The sequence below is a fragment of the Colletotrichum aenigma genome (assembly GCF_013390185.1).
Source record: "Colletotrichum aenigma strain Cg56 chromosome Unknown KSG_Cg56_contig01, whole genome shotgun sequence".
Taxonomy (NCBI): Eukaryota; Fungi; Ascomycota; class Sordariomycetes; order Glomerellales; family Glomerellaceae; genus Colletotrichum; species Colletotrichum aenigma.
In genome coordinates, this window is record NW_023500907.1 from 3,346,179 (window position 1) to 3,368,424 (window position 22,246).

Sequence of the window (22,246 nt, forward strand, 5' to 3'; positions counted from 1 at the left end):
CCCCTCACTTAACCAAATCAGGCCGAGTAAAATCTTTACTTCTTCATTCAGATTCTTCTCTTATTTCCTTTTCCCAATCGCGGTCGTCGTTCTGTTGCATGTCCCGTCATCTCAGATCACCTTTCGTGTGGTGTTTCCGAGCGGCACAGCATACCATGTCTATCCGACTGATCGACGTTCAGACGCTGCGACCCAAGTCATTCAACGGCCAAAAAGCACCTCCATATGCCGTTCTATCGCATACCTGGGTCGAGGATGAAGAAGTCAGCTTCCAAGAAATGTGCCAGATTGCCGAGGAGCCCGGCCACCTGGCGACACAGAAGTCCGGATATCGTAAGATCTGGGAAACTTGCCGCGTGAGCTTAGCCTACGGAATCGACTATGCCTGGGTGGACACTTGCTGCATCGACAAATCTAGCAGCGCCGAATTGAGCGAAGCCATCAACTCCATGTTCAACTGGTATCGAGATGCGGCAGTGTGCTTTGCATACCTGAGCGACTACTATTTCCTCGGTCCCAGACATGTGGAAAGAATGAGAGAGTGCAAATGGTTCACTCGTGGCTGGTGCCTTCAAGAGCTGATAGCCCCCAAGTCTCTGATCTTCTACGACCAGGCGTGGAAGGCTTTCGGCTCAAGGCACGATCTGCAGGCATTGATCGCTTCAATCACGCGCATAGATGAGAACGTACTCGCAGACCACGCCGCCATGTACTCAATGCCCGTTGCCCGAAGAATGTCTTGGGCGTCGAGCCGGGTCACCACCCGTGTTGAAGACACTGCGTATTGTCTTCTTGGGGTATTCGACATCAATATGCCTATGCTATACGGAGAGGGGGGCAAGGCGTTCATACGATTTCAAGAGGAGATCATCCGACGTTTCAACGATACATCAATTTTCCTATTTAGTCCAGAAGTATCATCGTCTGCACCACCAGTTAGATGCGAATATCCAGAAAGCAGCACAGGCAAGCTTTATAGAGCTTCATATTGGGGCGATTCGCAATTTCTGGCCGCACAGTACCTCAAGGAGTTGTCGAGCTACCGGTTTTGCGGCATGTTCGCCCATTCACCAGCAGATTTTCATGCGGGTGGAGATGTTGTGCATAAACACGGTTCCAGGGCCTCATTTGACAGACAAGCATTTTCAGTAACCAATCGAGGCGTCCAGCTGGGCAACCAGCTCCTGTGGTATGACTGGGGAAAAGACTGCTTCATTTGGGAGACGGCCTTCCGTCACTCCAATCACATTAATCGTATGATCGATGGAGCTATCTTTCTTCGGAAAATTGGTCGGAAACTTTTTGCCAGGGTACTGATCCCTATGGAAGAGGAATAAATCAACCGGGCGCGATACATCTTCCACGATGATGTTTGCGTCCTTCCCCACATAACACCTTTGATTCAGGATCAGATATACAGAACTCTCCAGGCTGTCTTGTGCATCAAGATCAAGCACGATGCTTGTCTCTCTGTGTCTTTTTCAGGACAAACTCCCATAAATATCTGGGATGAATCTGGAAAGCTGTTTCTGTTCCCTGAAAACTACTACAGTACGAGTCTCAATTCCCCTCTGGATGACAATTCTTTTACGAGATCTGTCCAAGTCACTATCAAGGGGAAAGTGTTCAAGGAAGTGAACTTCTTTCTGCGATTTCTGTTTAGGCATCCGTACCCCAATGCCGGAGAAGCCTATGTTTTACTAAGTAAATATCCGGCCACGAAATACAGGAGGTCGTACACGGATGGCGAAGACACATTTGATAAATATCTGAAAGCCGGCCTAGATGTTGGAAAGTTGTCAGCTCAATCGCATGGATCTTTTGGCGGCCTTAGTGTAGATTCCCATGTCTACCGAGAACTTTCTCACTCAACGGGTTCTCCAATCTATATATGTTTCCTGGAGATTAGTCAAAGCCAGGACGAAGACAGTAGCAACCGGAAATAATGAGAATGATGGTCTTCTCACTATTACTCAACAGAGATGTGTCTTTCTTTCTTAGCATCTTACTTCCTTTTGCGGACTTCTTTCATACTTCGCTTCCACAAATCTTTGTGGTAAACCTGATGGTCTCTACTACTTTTCTTACGAGACATCTGCATCACTTTTATTTGTTTTGTCCAGTTAAAAGAAAGGTGAACTTCGGGAACATGGCCGCCGCTCCCAAGACGCATGTGGCGTGATGATGGCTTCTTCGACTAGCAATTGCCACTCCAGGCCTTGGTGCTTCGAAGGATTATGATGAGATAAAGTACACCCTGGCAAGATGATTCGTCGTAACTTCAAGCTCATACTTGTGTCAGTGGAAAACGTTCATATTCTACGGCTGGAAACATTGATCATCCAGCGCAATCGTCTCCGCAAGTTCGAGGCAGCCATCTCCCCCCTGTGTATATGATAGCTAAATAACCTTAGAAAGGTTGTTTGAATATTCCGTCCCATGACTTGGATCGCGAGTAATAAAGAGCGCTGCTTGCTAAACGAAGTTTCTTTGTTGCAATTGAAGTGTTAGGTATAATTGAGGAGCAGATCCAGTTCAGTTTGATCTGTAATCACATCCAACCCACGGGAGTCAGAACCACTACTCCCTTGAAATGTTGACCATGATTTACTCAAACTATTTGGTCTTCATATCGACAAGACGGAAGTAACCCCTTACCGAGCACACTCATTCAGCGGTGTGGGAGAGATATGGAGGACTGCTAGACAGAGGTTGATCGCAGACTAACGTTTGGAACCACATCATGAAAGCACCGTCCGCATGTTAAGTTTTGAGTTATTTTTTTTGAAGCGAATGTGGCGCAGTCAGTATCGCGCTTGCTGCTGTTGGGAAGAGTATCTTACTCAGGCAGTGTCAGGACAAAGTGCCTGATCGTGATTTGGACAAGCGCGCTGCCATCCCATTCGCCTCAGAGCTCAAAGATGTGCCGCCTACGAACAGCTCGGCTCCTTACAGACACTCTACACTGCGGAGGGGGTGTGCCGTCAGCATCTTATCGCACGATAGGGGCGTCTCCTCAACCCTCTAGTCGCTTGTCAGGATCTTGCATAGCATTCTTAAGCGCGATCCTTCTCAAAGTCGCGGTTCGAACGGACGGAAAGGATTCAGGCACAGTGAACGAGGAGCTCGCGATGGTCATTGGCCCTCTCGCCAGCAGGATCCAGCCATATCGCGATGCCCACGTCGCCAGTGCGGCCCCCCTCACGTTCCAACGCCAACGGCAGGATCCCCCCAACACACCGTCTGCGTTGGACCAACACGAGCAGAATTCTGCCCTGCCGCAGCTGGTAGCCTGTTGACGAGAAAAGTGTGGCTGCATGCCACCATGCTCAGCCATAGCAAACTTGGGAAAATAAACTTATCTCGAACGAGAGACGATGCGCGAAAGCTGGCGAATGGGATTGAAGGGCGGGTGCAGAGGAACAGACGCGAAGGATTGCGAAGCCATTGACGAACGAATGGCGGGTGCTGGTAGTCAAGTTGGGCAGCGCTTATTGACAGGCGTAGGATCTGGGCCCCTCGGCTAGAGAAAAGAAAAGATACTGTAAAGAATCGGCAGATGGCAGGCGGCTCTGATGACTGACTGGGGGAAAACGTCTCGGGAAGCCTGAGTCCAATGCTCGTCATCTGTTTCCAAATTCCAAGACAAAGTTGACGCGGGAGCAGGCGGGAGGGTCTCTCAAGACCCGTCCGGCGGCCTAACCTCGCACAGACAGGCGCGCGCTGTTGAGTCCGGAGGACGGAGCCTGGAGCTGCGGTGTATCGGAGCCAGGCAGGCAAGATAGCCGGGGGTAGTATTTTTCCTTCCCTGGGGGCCAGATTTGTGTTGCATGGGGAGGGAAGTCTCCGAGTCGTCGACGGCCAACGGGTGCTTTCGTATAGGCTTGTTCGGCCGGGTCCAATGGCTGGTGTGCATCACATGGCGCGCGCTCTCGTACTCGCCATTTCCTGGCCAGGTGGCTGGTGGACTTGATCGAGGGCCGTTTTGGATGGAGAGCGCTTCAAGCAAGAGAAAAGATAGGCTCAAGTTGAAAGACGGGTCATCGAGGTCGAGACGCAAAGCGGTGCCGCGCGCGGAGTGAAGCAGGAAAATGAAGGTCGGGATGGAGCAGAGGTTTGAAAATAGAGCAGGCGTTAAAGCTGGACTCGAGATATGTCAATGTTGGAAAATGTAAACAAACGGAGATGATGGATAAATGGTGAAAGCCCGGCGGTGTTGGTGAGGAAGGTGAAGCTCATGATCAGCACCTTCCAGAGTCATCACCATCACACCGGACCCCAAAAGCGCAGTCACGGCCCCCAGCGCTTTCCTCCCATCAATTCCACCTCCTTCCAACAATCCCATCACGGCAGGCAGCTTACCCCTCCCCTTCCACAATCCGCGTGGCTTCCATCTTGGCTCTTCTCCATTTCCCTGCATCCTGCCATCTTCTTCCCTTGCCAGGTTCCATTCCTTGTTCAGCTGTGTCCAGTTGCACCTACGGATCCTGTGACGCGGCATCTCCTTCTCGGCTTCTCGTTTTCTCGTCTTTCGGTCCCACAACGATCACGAGTCTGACGACACCGTGACCTGACGGCACCACCAGAGTTTTCTCTCTCTGCTTCCTCTTTGCCCAAACGCATCACCGCCATCCACCTCATTCCGGTCATCGAGATATCCGGACCAAGGCCTCGTGTGCGTGTTTGCCCTGCCACCGCTAGCCTCGGAAGCCCCTTCGACCAACGGGAATCCGACACCGCCTTGCCACTCATCACCGTCGGGGCCGGCTCTCGACACATCTTCCCGGTAGAAGAAGCCATCTGCAAGATCTGGTGGTCGACATTGGGATTTGACAAGTGGAGGTGAGAAGGAAGCGCAGCACCGGACAGCGACCAATGAAAAGGATACAGCGCTAAGAATAGGAATAGCCAGCACTCGCCCGCGGAACGCAGCCCGAACGTGTGCCCCCGGTCCCTGACAATCCCACCGTCTCCCGCTGCCTCTCACTGGCTACAGCGTGCTGTTTCTAGCGCCCTCCAAGCAGGTTCCCCTCCGGGCCCAGTTAGCCCGCATTCACTTAGTGAGCCCCAGCGACGGGCAGGCCGCGCTGCACAACACCTCACCTCAGCCTCCCAAGGGCCCAATCACGGCTCTCGTTCCAGCTTCAAGCCAGCATCGAGGCCGCTTTCTCCACGCCGGCCAGCATCGTCGCTCACGGTCACTGGCCAATTGCTCTCACCTTGGTACGAAGACACTCGCAGGTGCCGGTTACCTGTCCCGGGCAGCCAATCCACCATCACGACGCCCATCGTCATCAACCCGAGCCTTGGAACACTAGCTTCTCAAATACGTTGGGCTGATACCCGACGCCGACCACCTACGTTAGACCAAGTCCGGCATCGACTCTTGTCCTCCACACGACACACAAGACAACATCACACCTCCCGGGCGAGAGGCCACGAGGCATCCACGATCGCGCGACGGGACAAACGGTGATCCCAGCAGCCATCGCAGCGCCATCCTCCGCCAACCGCTTCGCTCCAAGCCAAGCCCTTCCCATTGGCCGTCTCGTCTTCCGAAGAGCACCGACAACACCAACACCACCAACAACACCTCTGCTCGGACGACCTGAAAGAAAGGCGCATCCCATCACAGTACACTGCAGCAGCCAACAGGCCTTAGGACTCGTCCAACACGCACCAAGCACAGCACAGCGCAGCACATCACACCTCTGGCATCACAGAACACAGATTACATTCACACACATACATACTCTCTCTTGCATCCATCACAGCCCCGCGAAGAAGAACCGCCAACCGCTGCGCCGTCGTCACAACCCCCCAAATTTGCCCGCTTTCTTCTGCCCTGCAACGAGCCGATTCGTCCCAAAGGGGCCGTTTGAGAAACCAAACCCACCCAGTGGAAGTCACTGGCAGAGGCAAATTAGCCTCAGCAAACCCGCCCAACCCCTGCTCGTCTGCCCTGTCAGGCCCCGTCTCTCTGGCCAGTCGCCGTCGCGCTGTCTCCTGCAGCACGCTCAGCACGCACTAAGGCAGGGAACACCACACACCACACGCGCCCGCGCAGCGAATCGAGTCGTCGCTTGCTCACGCCCGTCAGCCAATCCCATCCCTTCCGTCCGCCGTCCCCTTGCCGCTTTTACGGCATCCCGGCCGCCGTTCCTTTGGACGCTCCTCTCGACGAGTCGACTCCCGTCCACGCTCGACGAGCATCCCCACCACCACACGTTCACCTCCTGGCCGTGTCTCCAGACTCACACTCCCATCGACGCTCCCGCCGCGCGCCACGCCTCGACTCTCGTTGGACCATTCGTCTTGCTGTCACCAACGCATCACGACTCCTCTTCACCTCACAGCATCCTCCACGCGCTACGCCTGCTCTGCTCCTGCACGCTCTCTAAACGACCACCCCTCCTCCCGCGGGATCCCATCACCACACGCCCCGGCGCACCCCTCCCTCCGCCCCTCTCATCGTCCTGCCTACCAACCAAGCACGACGCACTGCCAGACTGTCGTCTGCCTGCTGCTGCTCCTGCTGCTCTCCCGCCCGTGTCCAGACGCTTGCCCGGCGAATAGCACCGCCTCGTCATTTCCCACCCGTTCACCCCCCCAGCAACCCCAGACCAGACTTCCGGGAGCACATCAGCTTCCTCGACTGCCTTGCCGCCGCCGTCAGAGCTTAACCTCGCCCTGCACCTCTCTCATCCCTACCCGCTCACCACTTACACTACAACCACCCAAGCGCCCTCTCATCTCTCCGAGATAATATAACGTCCTCCCACCCTCACAACTGCCGACCTTTCCTCTCTTTTCCTCTCCCACAGGCGACTTGTCTCTGCAGCTTGTAGGCAGCTTGACTTCCTCCCTCACCAAGTCAGAGTCATTCACTTGACTAGACATCCTCCCCCGCCCTTCACTCGCTACCACCTCGCCCTCAAGTCACCATGCCAGGCAACAAACCCAAGTTGGCCCAGCTGGCTACGCCTGTCACCAGCACCTTCCCCTCCGAGACCATCTTCTCGGCCTCGACTCCTCTCTCCGCCAGGCCCATGTCTTGCAAAGAGCTCCCCATCAAGACGCCTATTAGCCCGCCCACCGCCTACACGGACTTCCTCAAGGTCATGTCTCTCAACTCGCCCGCCGCCTTCAAGCCGTCAACCTCGGGCGAGACCACACCCGAATCCACTGCCGAGTCTGCCCCGTCGACCGCCACCAGCGAGGAGACGGATGTCTCGTGCAAGTGCGAGAACGAGCACAAGAGCCCGGCCACGGCTCCCGCCATCCCTCCTAGCCCCTTCACCCAACTGCCAATGTCAGCGCCTGCTACCGGCGCAAACTGCTTCCCGAGCCTCAAGATCCCGCCCTCGCCAGCGGTATCCTACCTGGACTCCCCCATCAGCGCCAGCACTGTGCGCTCCCCTTTCAGTGCCAGATCCGTCCACTCTGTATTCGACTGGGACGCAGCCCTCAAGGCCAAGAGGTTAAACGATGCCAAGAAGCCTTCGAGGACGAGCGTGAAGCACATCCGCGAGGTTGTCACGCGGACAGTGACGTACACGCCGAGGATGAACCCAGCGCCAAAGGGCAAGAGGAGGAAGGTGGAATGATTTCTCGGGCCACAGGCCAACAACCTCGTCACCATTACGTCCCTGCCGTTTCCTTTGTTTAATACAACTCTCAACACTACCATTCATCAACCCACGACAGGCTCAGCGCTACGACACACCCATAAAAAAGGAAATGCGATGAAGCAGGCTCTTCCCACGCAGGGACTCAAACCACACGGCATGACTTTACGGAACCACACCGGCGCACACCATCAGCGCATACCAAACGAAAGGAAGGGCGGAATCTATCCATGACTTGGGCGGGAACATCTTGTGCGACAAGGAGGAAAGCGATTTTTATTCCCCATCATTTTTTATTCATGTTTCAAACCAAGTCTACACTTGGACAAAGCGGAGTTCTTTGGCGTCATCCACACGATGCTCATGTTCGATACCAGGAACCACAGGAGGCGGGGTGGAAAGGGCTGGAATATGCCCTTGTCTTTGTATTTTGGTAGGCGGGAGGGGCGAAGAGAGGCAGACGGGCGGGCGGAGGAGGCTCAATCGAAAGTTGGAGACTTTTGTCCAAGTACGCAGCACGCTCCAGGTAGACCTAATCAGCATACTGTGTATATCCATCACGTTTCCTGACCGCCGCGTGCGCGCTGATTGTTTACCGCTCCACGGCCAGCTTGTTCGTGCAGCGCGGCCGTGGATGCGGCCCTGCGTTGCCCCCGTGTTGTTGTGGGGCTGGGACCCCCGGCCGCGATGGTGACCCGGCCCAGAGGCGGTGGACATGGCGATGGGCAGATTTTCAGGATGCAAGCGACATGCTCCAAAAATAATCACAAGTGTGGTTGTTGTTGGTTCCTTGCACACATGGAGTTGATCTCAAGTGACCTGGGAGGAAGAAGCTATGACCACCACCAGCAGCACCAGCACCAACATCGGGCAAACTTGAAGGACCAACACGGGCAATGGGAAGCAAACATTGAGGACCAACAGGTTGGTAGTTGGGAGGAGCAGGCTCTGGTGAATGCGTTGGCACCAACGGACAATATTGTGAGAGAGAGGTGGCTTGGACCAATGCACAATTGAAATTGTTTGGGTAATTGTTAGAGCTTGGAGGGATCAGAAATCAGAATCGTGTAGGTTTTGGTGTGTGTGTGTGTGTGTGTGTGTGTGTGTTAGTGGTGATGGAGGGGAGGGGAAGCATCCCGCTGCGCTCCCGCATTTTGATTTTCCATGGGCAGTCTATTGCTCATGTACGATGAATGGGAGGACAATTATCCATTGTGGAATAAGGACACGAGGCAGTGGGTAAGTAGATAGCTCGGATGTGATGGTCGTCGATCTTGGGGAGTGGGATGGGTGATGTTGGTGGGCAGTGATGCTGTTGGAGTTGCTGCGAGGCTTCACCATGGGCTCTGACCTGCTACACCTGCGACTGCCTCCTGTAGTTTCAGTATAGTGGTTTCAGTGTAGTGCAGTGCTGCTCACAGTTGCTGCAAAACACAAACGATGACCGAAAGAGTGTAGCTAGAGGAAGCAGAGTCGTCGGCAAACGCTCATATTGGGGGCCCTTTCCATCGCATTCGCTGCGCTGATGCATACATGCGTGTGGGCTGTGATTGGCCGGGAGCCGGAGCAGTGGGATGCGCCCACGCCCTTCCTCCGTCTTTCACCACCCTTCCTCTTGCGAATGGGAGATGTCTTGCAGCTGTTCGCGGTTGAGATTGAGAGCGCTGAGCCACTCGTTTCCCTCACCACCATACTGTACTAAAAGCGCCCACACATGCACACAGAAGCCGGTGTAAGTGAAGTAAGCAGAGCCGTCCACGACAGAGGGAAAAGTACCGAGCATATAAAACAGTCACAGATCCATCCACAGGCTTTCTTCGCTGCGGACTCAGAGCAAAGAGTGCGCAAAACACCTAAAAGCAGCCACGCAAAAGAAAAAGTCCAGACTCATCAACCTGCCCTGCCCTGCCCTGCGCAAAGACCCGGTATCCCGGACACTGCCTTTAAGCGCCGACGTTTTTTCCTCACTCCTCCAGTTCGGTGGTGCCCGGCGCGCTGATTGGTCACACAGGGGACAGGGGTGATCCTCTGTGTTGCGCTCCCGCAGGTAGCGGGCCCGGTGACTGGACGGGGACGCGGGAGGGAACCGGGGTGTTTGCCGTGCAAGAGGGGCAGGAGGGGACGTGATTGGGCGGGAGGGGGAAGTGGTTAAGCGCCGGCGTAGTTCGTGTGTTGTACTTCTACTTTTTCTGCTGTGGTGGGGTTAGTTAGGTTGGGGTTTTTGCACTTTGGACGCTGGAGAATTTTGGATGATTGTGCCTTTGGTCGCTTTTGGAGAGTTAAGGGCGGTTTGCGGTTTGGTGGTGATGGGTTTTGTGGCTAGCTCATAGCGAAGAGATCGCAAAGGACATCTTCGAGGCTTACATGCGATAAGGGCAGAAGACATGCAAGCGGGGATCATGCCGGGACGAGTCCAGACGAACATCAGGCTGGGGAGATGTCTGGTTGATCAAGACTACCTATCCATCATCTCATCTAGCGGTGTAGAAGACCACAAAACCACCATACAACCCTATTTTCTCATATCAGACGGCCGCTACGAGTGTACCGTACATTAGCATTGCTGTCTAGGACGCACGCACGTCTACCCGGAACCACTACGAATGCGACGGGCTCGCCCTCCCCATGTCTCTCTCGAATTCCCGCTTTCACGCCAGAGCCCAATCCCGTCTGCTCTGGCTCACTGTATGCAGCAAGCGTCGCGAGCGCGGTTCTCGCATATGGAAAGAAATAACAAATAAACAGAATGCAAGTCGACTTGCCAAATTCGCCCATCTCGTCCGCGGTCGTGACACGAGCGAAGCGTTTCCCTCCAGCGCTTCCTCCAACCATATCCGCGCATCTCATCAGTCCTCCGCCCCGCGTGGTTGGTCTCCCCCTCCCCTTGTAAACCCTCACCATAAAATCTCCGACCTAAAACGACGAAGCCGCTCCGTTCGGTGTGTTTCAAATCATACCCCCCTTGACAGAGAGGGCCAGGAACACAATCTGATACCAGATTTAGAAACAAACGTTGCCGCTGAAACCTCGCATCCAAAAGGGAAATGAGAGAGCTGAAAGCCCTGCTTTTTCCCCTTTCCCCCCCTGGACGGCAGGCATGGTGTTTGAAACAGCGGCTGATCAATTTGATTGGCCGGCACTCTGGCTGGTGATTGGTTGTCTCGGCTGTCTCGAGAGATGTGGTGACATTGGTTCGGTGACGAGAGACAGCTGAGGTGCAGCGTCACAGGCCGGGATGAAGACGGCCCCATGCGTTTCAGAGTCTTCTTTCGGTCCTTCCACACGCCTTCCATGGGTGTTTAAGGTACTGCGTGTGATGTGATGATCGTCCCGGAGATCAGCGTCTGGCTATTTTTGGGATGTTCGTGTTCGTTGCCGTGATGCTCGTTGGTAACATGAAGCTGGCCGAGCAGGTAAAGCAGCGGCTTTGCCGGCGCAATCTGCTCGCAATATCGGCCTCCTATCCTCGAGGCGCCGGATCTCAAAGCAATCTCCGCGTCGTGTGGCACTCTGCGCAACATCCCGAGGTGGCTCTCAACGATGCTGAGTTATGTATTTGGAGCTTGTAATTTCAGGGCTCAATTCACAACGCGGACCTCCTTAGCCACAGCATTGCAGAGAACGACCTTCACCCCAGCCCCCGTGAGCACGTGAATCCACAGCCGCTGGGTATCGCTCAGCCGGTCGTTCGCGCTCTTGACCTCCGCGAACATGACCTCCTTCTCCGGCTCCGTCCGCCAGAGTATCAGATCCGGCAAACCCCCGCCGCGCTGCCGGTACTCCTGCGCCATGACCTTACACAAAGCCGCGAGCGCGCTGCCGTCGAAACAGCCCACCAGCTCCACGAGGTCCTCAACGTCGTAGTCCCAGTTGAGCCCAATGACACATGTCCGCCTCTCACGCTCCCGGTCGTCGACCTCGCGGATGATGCGCTCTGCCCCGCCGTTTGCAATGTCCACCAGCCGGTGGTTGATCTCGGAGGCGCGAGTCGGGTAGAAGGAGTCGGTGTGCAGGTCCAGCGGACAGGTCTGGTACGCCGTCTGGAAGACGTTTGGTATATACAAGAACAGAATGTCGTAAAACAGGTACGCGAAGAGGGTGCGGACGATGCCGCCCTCGGCGTGGAAGCCTTTATACCCCTGGCTGCGGTACGAGCTGAGGCACATTTCCTCGACGCTGCACTCGCCGCCGTCTTCCAGCTCATCGACCCAGATCGTTTTGGTGCTCGCTTGTCGGCCGTTCCTGCCTTGAAGGTCTTCCTTCTTAATTTGTATGCCTTCGACCGTGTGCTCGACGGGCTTTTGAAGGCGAACATGGCCGAAGTCGTGTTGGAGTCGGCGGGGTATGCGCAGCTGCTTCTCTAGCTTGATGAGGCGCTTCTGCAAGTCATAGTGGTATATTAAGTGGCAGTCATTATCTTGGAGGCCTGCTTCACAAGTCGCGGCGGCGATGCGCTTCCAGTGCTTCTTCTGTATATCTGAATCCGTCGAGACTGGGTTGCCGTCGAGGGCATGCATGTAATGCTCCTCCAGAAGAGCCTTCCGCTGGTACCAGCTGCCTCGTCTCGCCGGATGAAATAGATGCTGACCTAGAAGCTCAGTAAGAAGAGAGTGCTCGCGTTCATGATCCTTCAGCTTTCCAAACACATAGGCAGCTTTGTGAACGATGCGAGTGTAGGAGTGGACAGGGGTAAACCTTCTTAGGTATGCGCCTTCACCCTCTTCATATACCCGCGCCTCCTTCTCTTGCTCTTCGCTCAGGAGCATCTTCCAACGCGGATATACACGCTCGAAGATGTCAACAATCTTGCGAAACCCTGCCTCTCCAGGTGGTCCGTTGAATTCCAGAACGGAGTCAACGTCAGCCTCCACGCGGATCGCGGCCTCGAATTCGAGTACGTGCCTACGGGAGGCAAAGATGTTGGTACTTCGGCAGACAATGTACTCGGGATAGTTCCGCCTGGCAATACTGGCGAGGATGATTGCCGTCAAAGACTTCTCTGTCCACTCTGCCGACCGATAGAAAACAAGGTGGACCCTCTCGAAAAGCTTGTAAGTCAGGGGTGAAAGCCTAATGCAAGGGCCAGTGATGGCTCTGATCTTTTCCAAAAAGTGCCCCGTCTGGTTCGAGTCCTGCCTGCTGAGGTGTGGCGGGGTGCCCCGTCCATCTCCCATGAGACCTCGGGCGTTTGGTGAATCTCCACTAGCAGACCTCTGAAGCCCGTGTGCGAAGAGGCCCGTCTGCTGATAACCGGTGCGGCACAGCGCCTTGATCAGGTCTGCCTTGTTGCGCCCCTGAAATTTGGCCTCCTTTGCCAGGTCTTTGAGCTCGTCCAGACTTAGCAGCGATGCGGCCTCTTCAATGGTGGTGATGTGCTCCTCGGACGCATCCGCAAAAGTGAAGGTGTCGTTGAGACTGAACTCTTCAAGATCGACACCCTCTACTGGGTTGCCGTCTGGTGAAACGTCGACTTCTGGCAAGTCTCTGACCTGCTGGAGACTCTCGATGGCTGTCTCTGGATCTGATATATCACTATAATATCCCAGCCGGTCTTGACGATGCCACGCAGACGTTTTCCGCAGGAACAACCGGACATAGCTGCGCTCACTGTCAGTACCTCCCAAATATCGTCGAACCAGGCAATACCAACAGATACTGCGCTTCATATTCGAGCTGCTTCCACTGCTCAAACACATGAGCCTCCTTCGCGTCAAACAAATGCGCCTCATCCGCCAAGACGGTATCCAACGCAAGGTTAAAGGCGTCCACATAGATGGAGCTCTTGCCTCTCAGCCACTTCCTCTCCGCCCCAGCATCCTTTTCTTCCTCGTCAGGCACACTGACCTGAGAGCTCCTCATCAACTCGTACTCCTCAATCGCCTCCTTGTCCACCTGCACCGGCGGCAGCGCACTCTCAATCGCAGTCTGGCGCATGTGGCGATCCTTCTCGTCTTCAGCGTCAGAGACATCGTTGACGGTGATTCCAGAGGTATCAGCTTCGTCTTCTTCGTCATCATCATCGCTATCCGCAATCTCAACCTTGATCTTCTTGGCGGGGCGTTCACCCAGTGGCGACGGCCGGGTAGGCGACCTCGACGGCGGCTGTGGTTGAGGCCGCCGCAGCCGCTGTACGAACGCATCCATTATGCGGCGCAGACAGGCTCAACATTGTCAGACAGAACGAACCACAGAAGAAGTGTAGGGTTCTTGGGTTGTGGCCGAGTTATGTCATTCACGACGTGGCGTTCGCGGGGATTAAAGAGGGAGACGCGCTGGGAAACAGGCAGCCGCAGGGGGTAAAGTGCGATTTCCGACGCGACGTCAGGTGACCCCGCGTAAATGACCCCCCGGGCAGGTACTGTCGAATCTTGCTGTAATAATCCACTGCATCATAGCCTAGCCTGGGTCCAAGATCTCGATGCTCTCGCAGTAGTCAATTGAAGCAAAAACCTTGGAATCAACTTTGAATTGCGTCAATTGGGTTCACCGTCCCATATTTCAGAGTACCTGCAGCGATCCAAAGCTTGCTCTTGCCTCGGCGCATACCCCAACTTCCCCTCCACAAAGCTCTCCATCTTCCTCGCGCATCTAGAATCGCCAGGACCCGTCGCATTCGCTCAGCAACCCAGCGCGGGCGTCCCGCTTAATCCTCACCCAATCCACCCAGACCAAATAGCCGACAACCTCTCTCATCGTCTCCCGTTGCATCTTCCTTCCTTCCTCCGCAATGTCAAACCCACCACCGACGGAACCCACCCCTCAACCACCCGCGCCCGCCGCCCTCGCTGCTCCTCCTGTTCCTCCTTCGACCACAGAACCCACGATGCCTCCCGCAGCCGACCCCCGCGCGAACCCAGACGCCGCCTCCACGATGGACGCTCCCATGGCCGACGCCCCCGACGTCGCTTCTGTATGACACCCACCACCAGCAGCTCCTTCCCGGCTCACTCACACTAACCACTCTGCAGTCCCCGGCGCCTGCCCCCCAAGCCGCCCCGAGCCCGGCTCCCGCAGCACCTCCGCGCACCGGAACACCCAGCCGTAACCTCAACAACGGCGATGCCAGCTCACGCGCCGGCTCCGTTCACCCTGACACCAATTCGCTCAACCTGCCGAACGCGGCCACGCCTCACGGCGATAGCGCCCGAATGTACATCAACTCCACCGTCACGGCGGCGTTACTCGAGGGAATGAAGAAGATTGGCAGAGACCAGTGAGTTCGCTTGCGCCTGCCATACAGACGTATCGTTCGACATGAGAATGGCTCTAGATGCTGACGTGTTTCTCGTGCGTTAGACCCGCCAACCCTCTCAAGGTCTTGGGCGAATTCCTCATCCAAAAGTCCCGCGAGCGCGGCGAGCCAGAGTCAAGTTGAATGCATTTTCCCTATACGTGGGACGAAACACATCATGTGATGTTGGGCACATAAATACGGGAGACTTTGCTCGCATGGAAGGCAGAGCATACATCCGGCGATTGGCCACCGATATATCAATGGCTTTAAAGGACTAGCCAGGCGTTCAGGAGGCACAAAAGAAGTTTTTCTACGGGTCGAACCATTCAGGCTTGATGCCGCTTTAGATTCATGGACAGCACTTCAATGATACCATACGTTCTCATCATAAAACTTTTGATTTAAATCATTATAGCGGGCCCGGGCATGTCATAAAAATACGTTTGACGCTGATCAACCGTCTCATGTTTGCTTTGTGCCTACTCTTTCTCAAGTTGACAGTGGTGGATGGTGGGGGGTGTAAAACTTTTCTGTTTTTCATTCATCCTCGGCTGACGCCGTGTAAACCGACGTGCCTAAGTCCAGAGAGCTGTTTGTGCATCGGAGCTCTAAATGCAATTACCCCCCAACTCCATGACCAGATTCCACCCCCAAACATTGCACACGCACACGTACATCCGCGGCGGCGCTTTTTTGGTTCATTGTCTCATGTTCGCATCATACGAACAGGAGGAACACGACCTTCCAATCCATTTTTGTTTTTCCCCTCAAATACGCAAGACGACGACGACTGATGTCAGACGACGGTCTACGCTTAGGCGACAATGGTGGAGGCGGTGGCGGACTCGTATCTCCAGGTGGGGGGGAGGACACCGACGGTCTTGTAGTAGCGGGCGAGACGGTGGATACGGGACTCGATGAGAATCAGGCGGAACTTGGAGTCCTTGTCCTTGCGGTTGCGCTCGAGGTGCTTGCGGACGGCAACGGCCTGTGGTTCGCGAGACAAGTTAATCAACCCGTTTCCTCCAGACATTCCACAGCAAATTATTCCCAAGCATTTCAGCCGTAGGTTGGATATGGGGAGCAACGTACCTTCTTGATGAGCATGTACAGGTCCTCAGGGATATCGGGGGCAAGGCCTGTTCATCATCTCTCTGTCAGCCTAGACCATACAGAGGCGCATAATTATGCAGTAAAAGAGACAAAGACGGGATTTCATGGAGTGTGTGTGCTCCATCCCACGTCTCGCTCGCGGACGAATTGATGTCGTGCGTGTTTTCAGGAAAACATATTCGCATCGCCGCTTTGGGTTGTTCACTCGTATGGGGTCGTACCGTTGGACTTGAGGATACGCAGAATGCGGTTACCTGAGATTGCAACGTCAGCAAAGTTTTCCCCCAAATCTGTTCGAATCGGACCAAAAACATACCGGTGACGACGCGGACCTGGGCAACGCCGTGGGAGTCACGGAGAATGACACCGATCTGGGAGGGGGTGGCACCCTTCTTGGCCAGCTTGCAGATCTGGTCGACGACCTGCTCGGGGGTGGTCTTGAGCCACGAGGGGGGGTTGCGCGAGTAGGGGATCGCGGAGGAGGAGATACCCTTTCCCTTGGAGTGAAGACGGCCCATCTTGAGGTTGGTGAGGTGGTTGTTTGGCGGCTGTTTAAGGGGTCAGTCGGTCGGTCGGTCGCTGGTCGGATTTGAGCAAAGGGAAAAAAGTTCGCGATCCAGATCTTGGAGGTTGAGCGCTGCCGTACGGGGCGGGTGGTGGATGGTGGATTGTGCGGCCGGGGAATCGTCGCTTAATTAGGGCAGCTGTTCCTTCCGCCGGTCAGGTCGCCTGGGAAAATTTTCGGCTGAAGGACCCGCCAGTGTGGGGTCCGCGGTGGATACGTGCAGATTCAATGTGGCCCGTGCTCCAGTTTGCTTACCTCAAGCTCCGAGAGCTTGAGATTTTTCTTTCCGCCTCTTCAACTCCATCTCTTGGATGAACCAACAGCATCTGCAGCACGCTGCAGTCCGCGACGTCGCATTGCTATCAGCTTCTCCAGGTAAGAATTTTCCTCTGTCGCTTCAACACCATTCACCCTCTCCATGAAATGATGATCCACACCTTTATTTTACTTTTTCTGGTACCTCTTATTTTAAAGCCTTCGGGCTTGATGAATGAACTGGACTTCTGAATCTTCACCCCAACCTCGCCATCACGTTTGAAAACCTTGCTCTGGACGTCAAGCTAACATGGTTATGAAGACAGTCACTTCCGTCGACATTCTCAGTTCGATTGCAGACGCGTCAAGTGGCGCGTCCCAGTCGGGTAATGCGGCAGTATGCATGGATGGATTGTTTAAGGACAGCAGATAGCAAATTGACCATGGTTCAAATCATTCTCCCTAACTCCTCTGTTGATACGCGTTGTGTGCATGCTTCCCGTTGACGGACTCCGGCCACATAGACTCGCGTAGCTTGAATGCTTATTGAGTATCCCTTGAACGGGGCACTCGCCAATTTGAGACTTTTCGTGGACGGTTTTCCTCCGTCATTACTTGGAAAAGCCTACTTGCAACTTTTGCAACTTATTGAATGCCCCATGCCCTGCTCGACCGTGCGACCGTGTGCCGCGAAAATATGATACAGCAGTTTGGTTGGTTACAAGGCAGTCGAAAAATGAACAGCCTGAAATTTTCTTCCGTCTGGATGTGCCATCCCCAGTATTGACTCCTCCCATCTCCATATTGTCCAACACGACGGCAATTACCAAGCACCGACCTCAAAGTTTTCCTAGAGAAGATCACTATTAGCCACATGCTCGTGATTCATTGCGGTAAAGGGCAGCTTACCTCGGGGAAGTAGGTCGTGACAACAGTTCGATCCGCAAATTTGCGTCCTGCAAGCGCCTGCAAGGCCTTCTTGGCCACCTCTTTCGATTCGAACCTGACGAAAATCTTGCCAACGCCAGCAGATTGTCTGCTGCCTCCCACGGGTCTGGGAATCTTGACGTCAAGGACTTTACCAAACTTGGTGCATTCCTCTTCGACATCTTCCTTGATTTCTATGCAAAGTTAGTGCTTGTAAAACCAATTGCGATAGTGTTTCTTACCCTCGTAGTCATCATTGTCCATCAGCTCTTCCGGAGTGACCATGTTGAGCAGCTGCAGGACACGTGTTTCCTCAGAGTCTGTTGAAGTTGTCCCAGCAAGCATGGACATGGCAGCCACGCCCATCTCGACTCCCGCAACCTGAGTGACTCCAACGCTCGCCTTCTGGACCCTCAGCTTCTTGTCTCCAAGATCCATGCCATTAAGTCCTTGGATCGCCACGTCCGTCGCAGAGGGCTCGACGTATTCGCAGAAAGCAATACCGCGGGACTCTTCCGTACTCTTGTCTCTGACGAGAATAAACGCCTTTAGCTCGCCAAAGCTAACCAACAGCTCTGTAACCTGCTCGTCCGAAAGGTAAGGGGGCATGTTCGCGATGCTGATCTTGTTCGGCGTATCGATCACAATGTTTGAAACGACACCCGGCTCGTACGGCACGTCGTCGACGACAGCCGGAACAATGTAGTCCTTGGGGCGACGAATGACCAGGCCGTTGCTACCAGCGGCGCCATTTGTGGCATCGTCAGCTTCCATCGTAATCCCATCCAAAGCTAATGCCACCGTAGCCTCTGAAGCGTTTCTAAACTCAACGACTGCGAACGAGTGATCCTTGGAAAGCTGGCAACTAGTGCAGGGATCGGTGCTCTCGATCACGTTCAGGCCGTTAAGCTGCAGGTTGAAGAAGCCGACAATGCTGTCCTCCGTCGCAGAAGGGGGGAGGTTGTTGATGAGAAGTCGCTTGGCCTGGCGCGAGTTGCTTGGCTTGAGCGCTGCACTGTTGACCTGACCACCTGGCTGGTTCATGATGGCCTGGAGCTTGCTAGGGTCCATGGGCTGCTGGCGAGGAGCACCGGGAAGTGGGAACATGCCTGACAGCTTGGCTTGTTCAGCAGTGACATTCTCATAACCGGGGGGTTTGATGTCCCACTGAGTCAACCGTCGCTTGCGCTCCAAGACCGACGTGACGTTGGTCAGGTCAGGCGTCGGCTCCCGCTTCTTGGGGGGTGGTGTCGCGCTGCGTTGGCGATCGCCGCGGCGGCCCATACCACCGTCATCGTGTTGCTGTTGTTGCTGTCTGTCGCCTCGTCCGCCTCGGCGTCGGTCGTCATAGGGGTCGCGATCTCTGCGTCGGTGATCATCGTCGTCTCTCCTGGCATCGCGTCGGGAAGAGCCGCGATCGCGATCCCACTCCCTATCGCCACGTCTATCGCGTCCAGAGTATCGGTCCTCGCGCTCGCGCTCGCGGTGGCTGCGGCTAGTAGCATAGCTGTCCTCGTCGTCGCGACGTCTGGAGCTTCGGTCGTAGGGCGAACGGGAGCGTCTGCGGTCGCGATGTCTGTCTCTGTCACCAACACGTCGATCATCACGATCTCTCTGCGGTCATGTCATTAGGCAGTGTCAACCAGAAAGGAGATGGTGCAGCTCTTACCGGGTAGTCGCGAGATCCCTTTCCCCGTCCGTCTTCAAAGGAGGCTGATGTTAGGGACACGAGAACAAAGCAGTCGACGCGTCGGTCGCCAATGGTACTTACCGCGAGAGTAGCCGTCGCCGTTCATGTTTGCGACGTCGCGTAGCGTGACAAGGATGCTATTAGATGATGGACAGTCAAAGCTGGAAGATGTGATTGACGATGGAGTTGAAGACTCCCGGATGAGGCGAAGGCGCAGGCGTCTTGTCCACCGGCGCGAGGCTGGAACTTTTTTCCCTGAGAGGTCGAGTTCTGAAACTGGTATCTGATTGGTCGGAAGCTTTGCGGAGAGTGGATCAGTCCGAACCTCTGGGCCCGCCCAAGGTGCTTCCTTCCACGCCAAGCACGCTTTTGGTTAGCTTCGAGTTAGTCATCAAGAAGAGGAAACAACACCACGAATTGTCTCGTGATGGTCTTCTGCTCTGGCTTACTTCTTATCTAAGCCTCTGAGGACCCTTAGTGAGAACGTCCTGAAAGACAACAGACTCACTTCCGACACATTGCTTCTTCTGCACAGAGAACCAACAATAAGAATCATTCAACCTTCTGATTGACAACAGCGTGCCTACCGCAGATTGAGAAATGAGCAGGCGGCAAATGCAACAGCACTAATTGCTCCTGCTGGTTTCTACGATCTCTTACTGAAGAAAGCTTCTACTCGAGGTTCTACTCGAGATAACTATGTCTCTAGTGGCCCGGAGACCACCCCTCATTATGCAAAGGAAATAGTCTCGCTCGACTGAGCCGTTTCTCAGAGGCTCCGTGTGAGCAGCTGCGCTCGTCGGGCTCTGGCTTGTTGTTTCCTTCGATTTACGCTTCATTCATTCTAGTTCGTTTCATACATGGGTAGCCAAGTACCTGCCCTCTTTGGAAACATTGAATGCCTCTCCATTATCGGAAGCCCGTCAAGCCACGGCACGATGAGCTTGGTCCGTGCAAAATGCAGCCTCAATCCCGGACCACCAGGGGCAAAGCCGAATCCTTTGGCTCTTCGCCTCATGCAACTCACGTTCGCCATGCTTCAAAGGTCGGTGGCAGGAGAAGTCCGGCGCATACCTGGCGACCCTTCGACCAAGGACCTTTTCAAGACTTACACGTAGATGGTGGCGATTTCGGCCTGAGTCGCATCCCTTCAGACTTGACGCCTTGGTAGACTTGTTGCGACCTGGTGAATTAAACGTCTCTCGCATGTTCAATTTTTCCACCGATTCAATATCTTCCCTGTCGTCTTCAAGTAGCTTCGACCAGAAGCAGAGGGTGACGGACGAATGCAGTCAGCAATCTCAAACAAAGTTCACGACCGTTCGTTGATGTGGGTTACTGCTCCCCCAGGTGCCGACTTCCGGCACCGCCCAGCTGGGCCCAGCTCAGCCGACCTGGGGACACTGAGCAAGTCCGGACGACTGAAGGAAAGGTTTACTGCTCCAAGGGAGAGGGACTATTCGCTTGTCTAAATGTTGTCTCATCCTCAGCCCTGGGGGGTCCCCGCCAAACATTGCCCATTCCTCGGCGCTAGTGCGACACCAGGAAGATTGACAATGCTCTAGCGTCTGTATTGTCCGAACCCTCAGCGGAACGTCAGATCTTTCCCCAATGTTTGCCCTGTTGTCCGCTGTCTCTGGCCGTTGGGGATGGTTCCATGTACTGAACAATGAGGCATCTCTGGGTCGACAATATGATGCAGGTCTCTTCTTGATGTTGACTTCAATCTTAATAATCATGATAAATGTCTTTTTGCTACTATATTGCCTTTCTCGGGCTGCACTGACTACACTCAAGACTGTCCGGTGGGCTAAATCTAGTCAACGACTTCAGGGTCCATCGAGAATCTGAGAGCCGTGTCGCGACCGGACAACAACCACAAACTAGGGATAGGCGCAAGGTCTAATCTCAGGACGGCTATCATCACTTTGAAAGAGCTTCTTCAAGCATAAGCGAGTCGCAGAGCACTGTTCATCAAAACATCCTACCGACAGAAACTTGGCTGCCTTGGAGAAAGTTCGTTTGTATCCCAGAAACTAATTCAGCCCTGTTGCGGTTAACTTTCACCTATGCCAAGCTTTCGAACGATGACAAGCTGAAGGGGCTTGTCGTCCAATCTCTAGATCCTTCAAGTTTCTGCTAAGGACGGGTACATTCTACTCCGCAAACTGTTCTGTCATCAGGCATACTGATGAGGTCTATCGATACCGATAACCAGTTTGAACTCTTGCCACCTTTTGCTGTCCGGAATGATTTATGGCGATTCGGCGTCCCATTGCCCGGTCAAAACGAAGTAGTCTAAGAATCAACGGCTGGGATGTGCAAGATGCCATTGACTCCAATCGTCAATGTCGCTTCAGAGTAAGTGTACAACCTCGAGCACTCTTTGTCATTGCCAGGATTTCGTCAGCATAATCCTGGCATCTAATTCCCTACATCCAGCATGAGACTGGACTCGGGTATGACACTCCAAACAAAGACTTAGCTAGAACGCCACTCTCGCCTGTGATGGGTATTCCTGCATAGTTCCATGAACTTTCTTTCTGCCAGCAGACCCGTCAAGGAGGTGATCCAGTTACATTCTGCCCTTGAACCAACTGCTCCTCTTGCATACGGAGGGGGAATACCACGTGTTCGAAGAGCGTCAGCTGCATGGCATCGCCCAGGCGGTCACAGCCCTCCCGCACTCCATGTCGGGGGTCGGGTCCCAGCCCCCATCGCTATGCCCGGGACATGCGCCAGCCGCGACATCGCCAGCAGCGAATAAGTATTCCTCCACGCCCGCCCAGCGTTCCTCCAGCGCCTCTTCCGTCCCTTCCAGCTCTTCGCCGGGT

The 22,246-nt window shown here is 54.6% G+C and overlaps 6 protein-coding genes across 6 annotated transcripts; 3 read left to right on the plus strand and 3 right to left on the minus strand.

Moving 5' to 3' along the window:
• Positions 1-155: 155 nt before the first annotated feature.
• On the plus strand, positions 156-1,337 carry CGCA056_v000906 (Vegetative incompatibility protein HET-E-1; the record flags this gene model as incomplete). The annotated part of the gene is made up of 1 exon (XM_037316167.1): positions 156-1,337. The coding sequence occupies one exon, from the start codon at positions 156-158 to the stop codon at positions 1,335-1,337; it is 1,182 nt and encodes a 393-aa protein (XP_037184878.1).
• A 5,607-nt stretch (positions 1,338-6,944) lies between these two features.
• Positions 6,945-7,607, plus strand: CGCA056_v000907 (uncharacterized protein; the record flags this gene model as incomplete). The annotated part of the gene is made up of 1 exon (XM_037316168.1): positions 6,945-7,607. One exon carries the CDS (start codon positions 6,945-6,947, stop codon positions 7,605-7,607), a length of 663 nt encoding a protein of 220 aa, XP_037184879.1.
• A 3,599-nt stretch (positions 7,608-11,206) lies between these two features.
• CGCA056_v000908 (Fanconi-associated nuclease 1-like protein) lies at positions 11,207-13,772 on the minus strand (the record flags this gene model as incomplete). The annotated part of the gene is made up of 2 exons (XM_037316169.1): positions 11,207-13,226; positions 13,279-13,772. The coding sequence occupies 2 exons, from the start codon at positions 13,770-13,772 to the stop codon at positions 11,207-11,209; spliced, it is 2,514 nt and encodes an 837-aa protein (XP_037184882.1).
• A 583-nt stretch (positions 13,773-14,355) lies between these two features.
• Positions 14,356-15,003, plus strand: sdc1 (Set1 complex component sdc1; the record flags this gene model as incomplete). Its single annotated transcript, XM_037316170.1, has 3 exons — positions 14,356-14,538; positions 14,597-14,841; positions 14,925-15,003. 3 exons carry the CDS (start codon positions 14,356-14,358, stop codon positions 15,001-15,003), a joined length of 507 nt encoding a protein of 168 aa, XP_037184883.1.
• Positions 15,004-15,676: 673 nt separating this feature from the next.
• RPS13 (40S ribosomal protein S13) lies at positions 15,677-16,493 on the minus strand (the record flags this gene model as incomplete). The annotated part of the gene is made up of 4 exons (XM_037316171.1): positions 15,677-15,850; positions 15,955-16,001; positions 16,197-16,229; positions 16,292-16,493. The coding sequence occupies 4 exons, from the start codon at positions 16,491-16,493 to the stop codon at positions 15,677-15,679; spliced, it is 456 nt and encodes a 151-aa protein (XP_037185387.1).
• A 1,125-nt stretch (positions 16,494-17,618) lies between these two features.
• On the minus strand, positions 17,619-19,518 carry U2af50 (Splicing factor U2AF 50 kDa subunit; the record flags this gene model as incomplete). The annotated part of the gene is made up of 5 exons (XM_037316172.1): positions 17,619-17,645; positions 17,705-17,916; positions 17,965-19,336; positions 19,392-19,435; positions 19,494-19,518. 5 exons carry the CDS (start codon positions 19,516-19,518, stop codon positions 17,619-17,621), a joined length of 1,680 nt encoding a protein of 559 aa, XP_037185386.1.
• Positions 19,519-22,246: the final 2,728 nt, after the last annotated feature.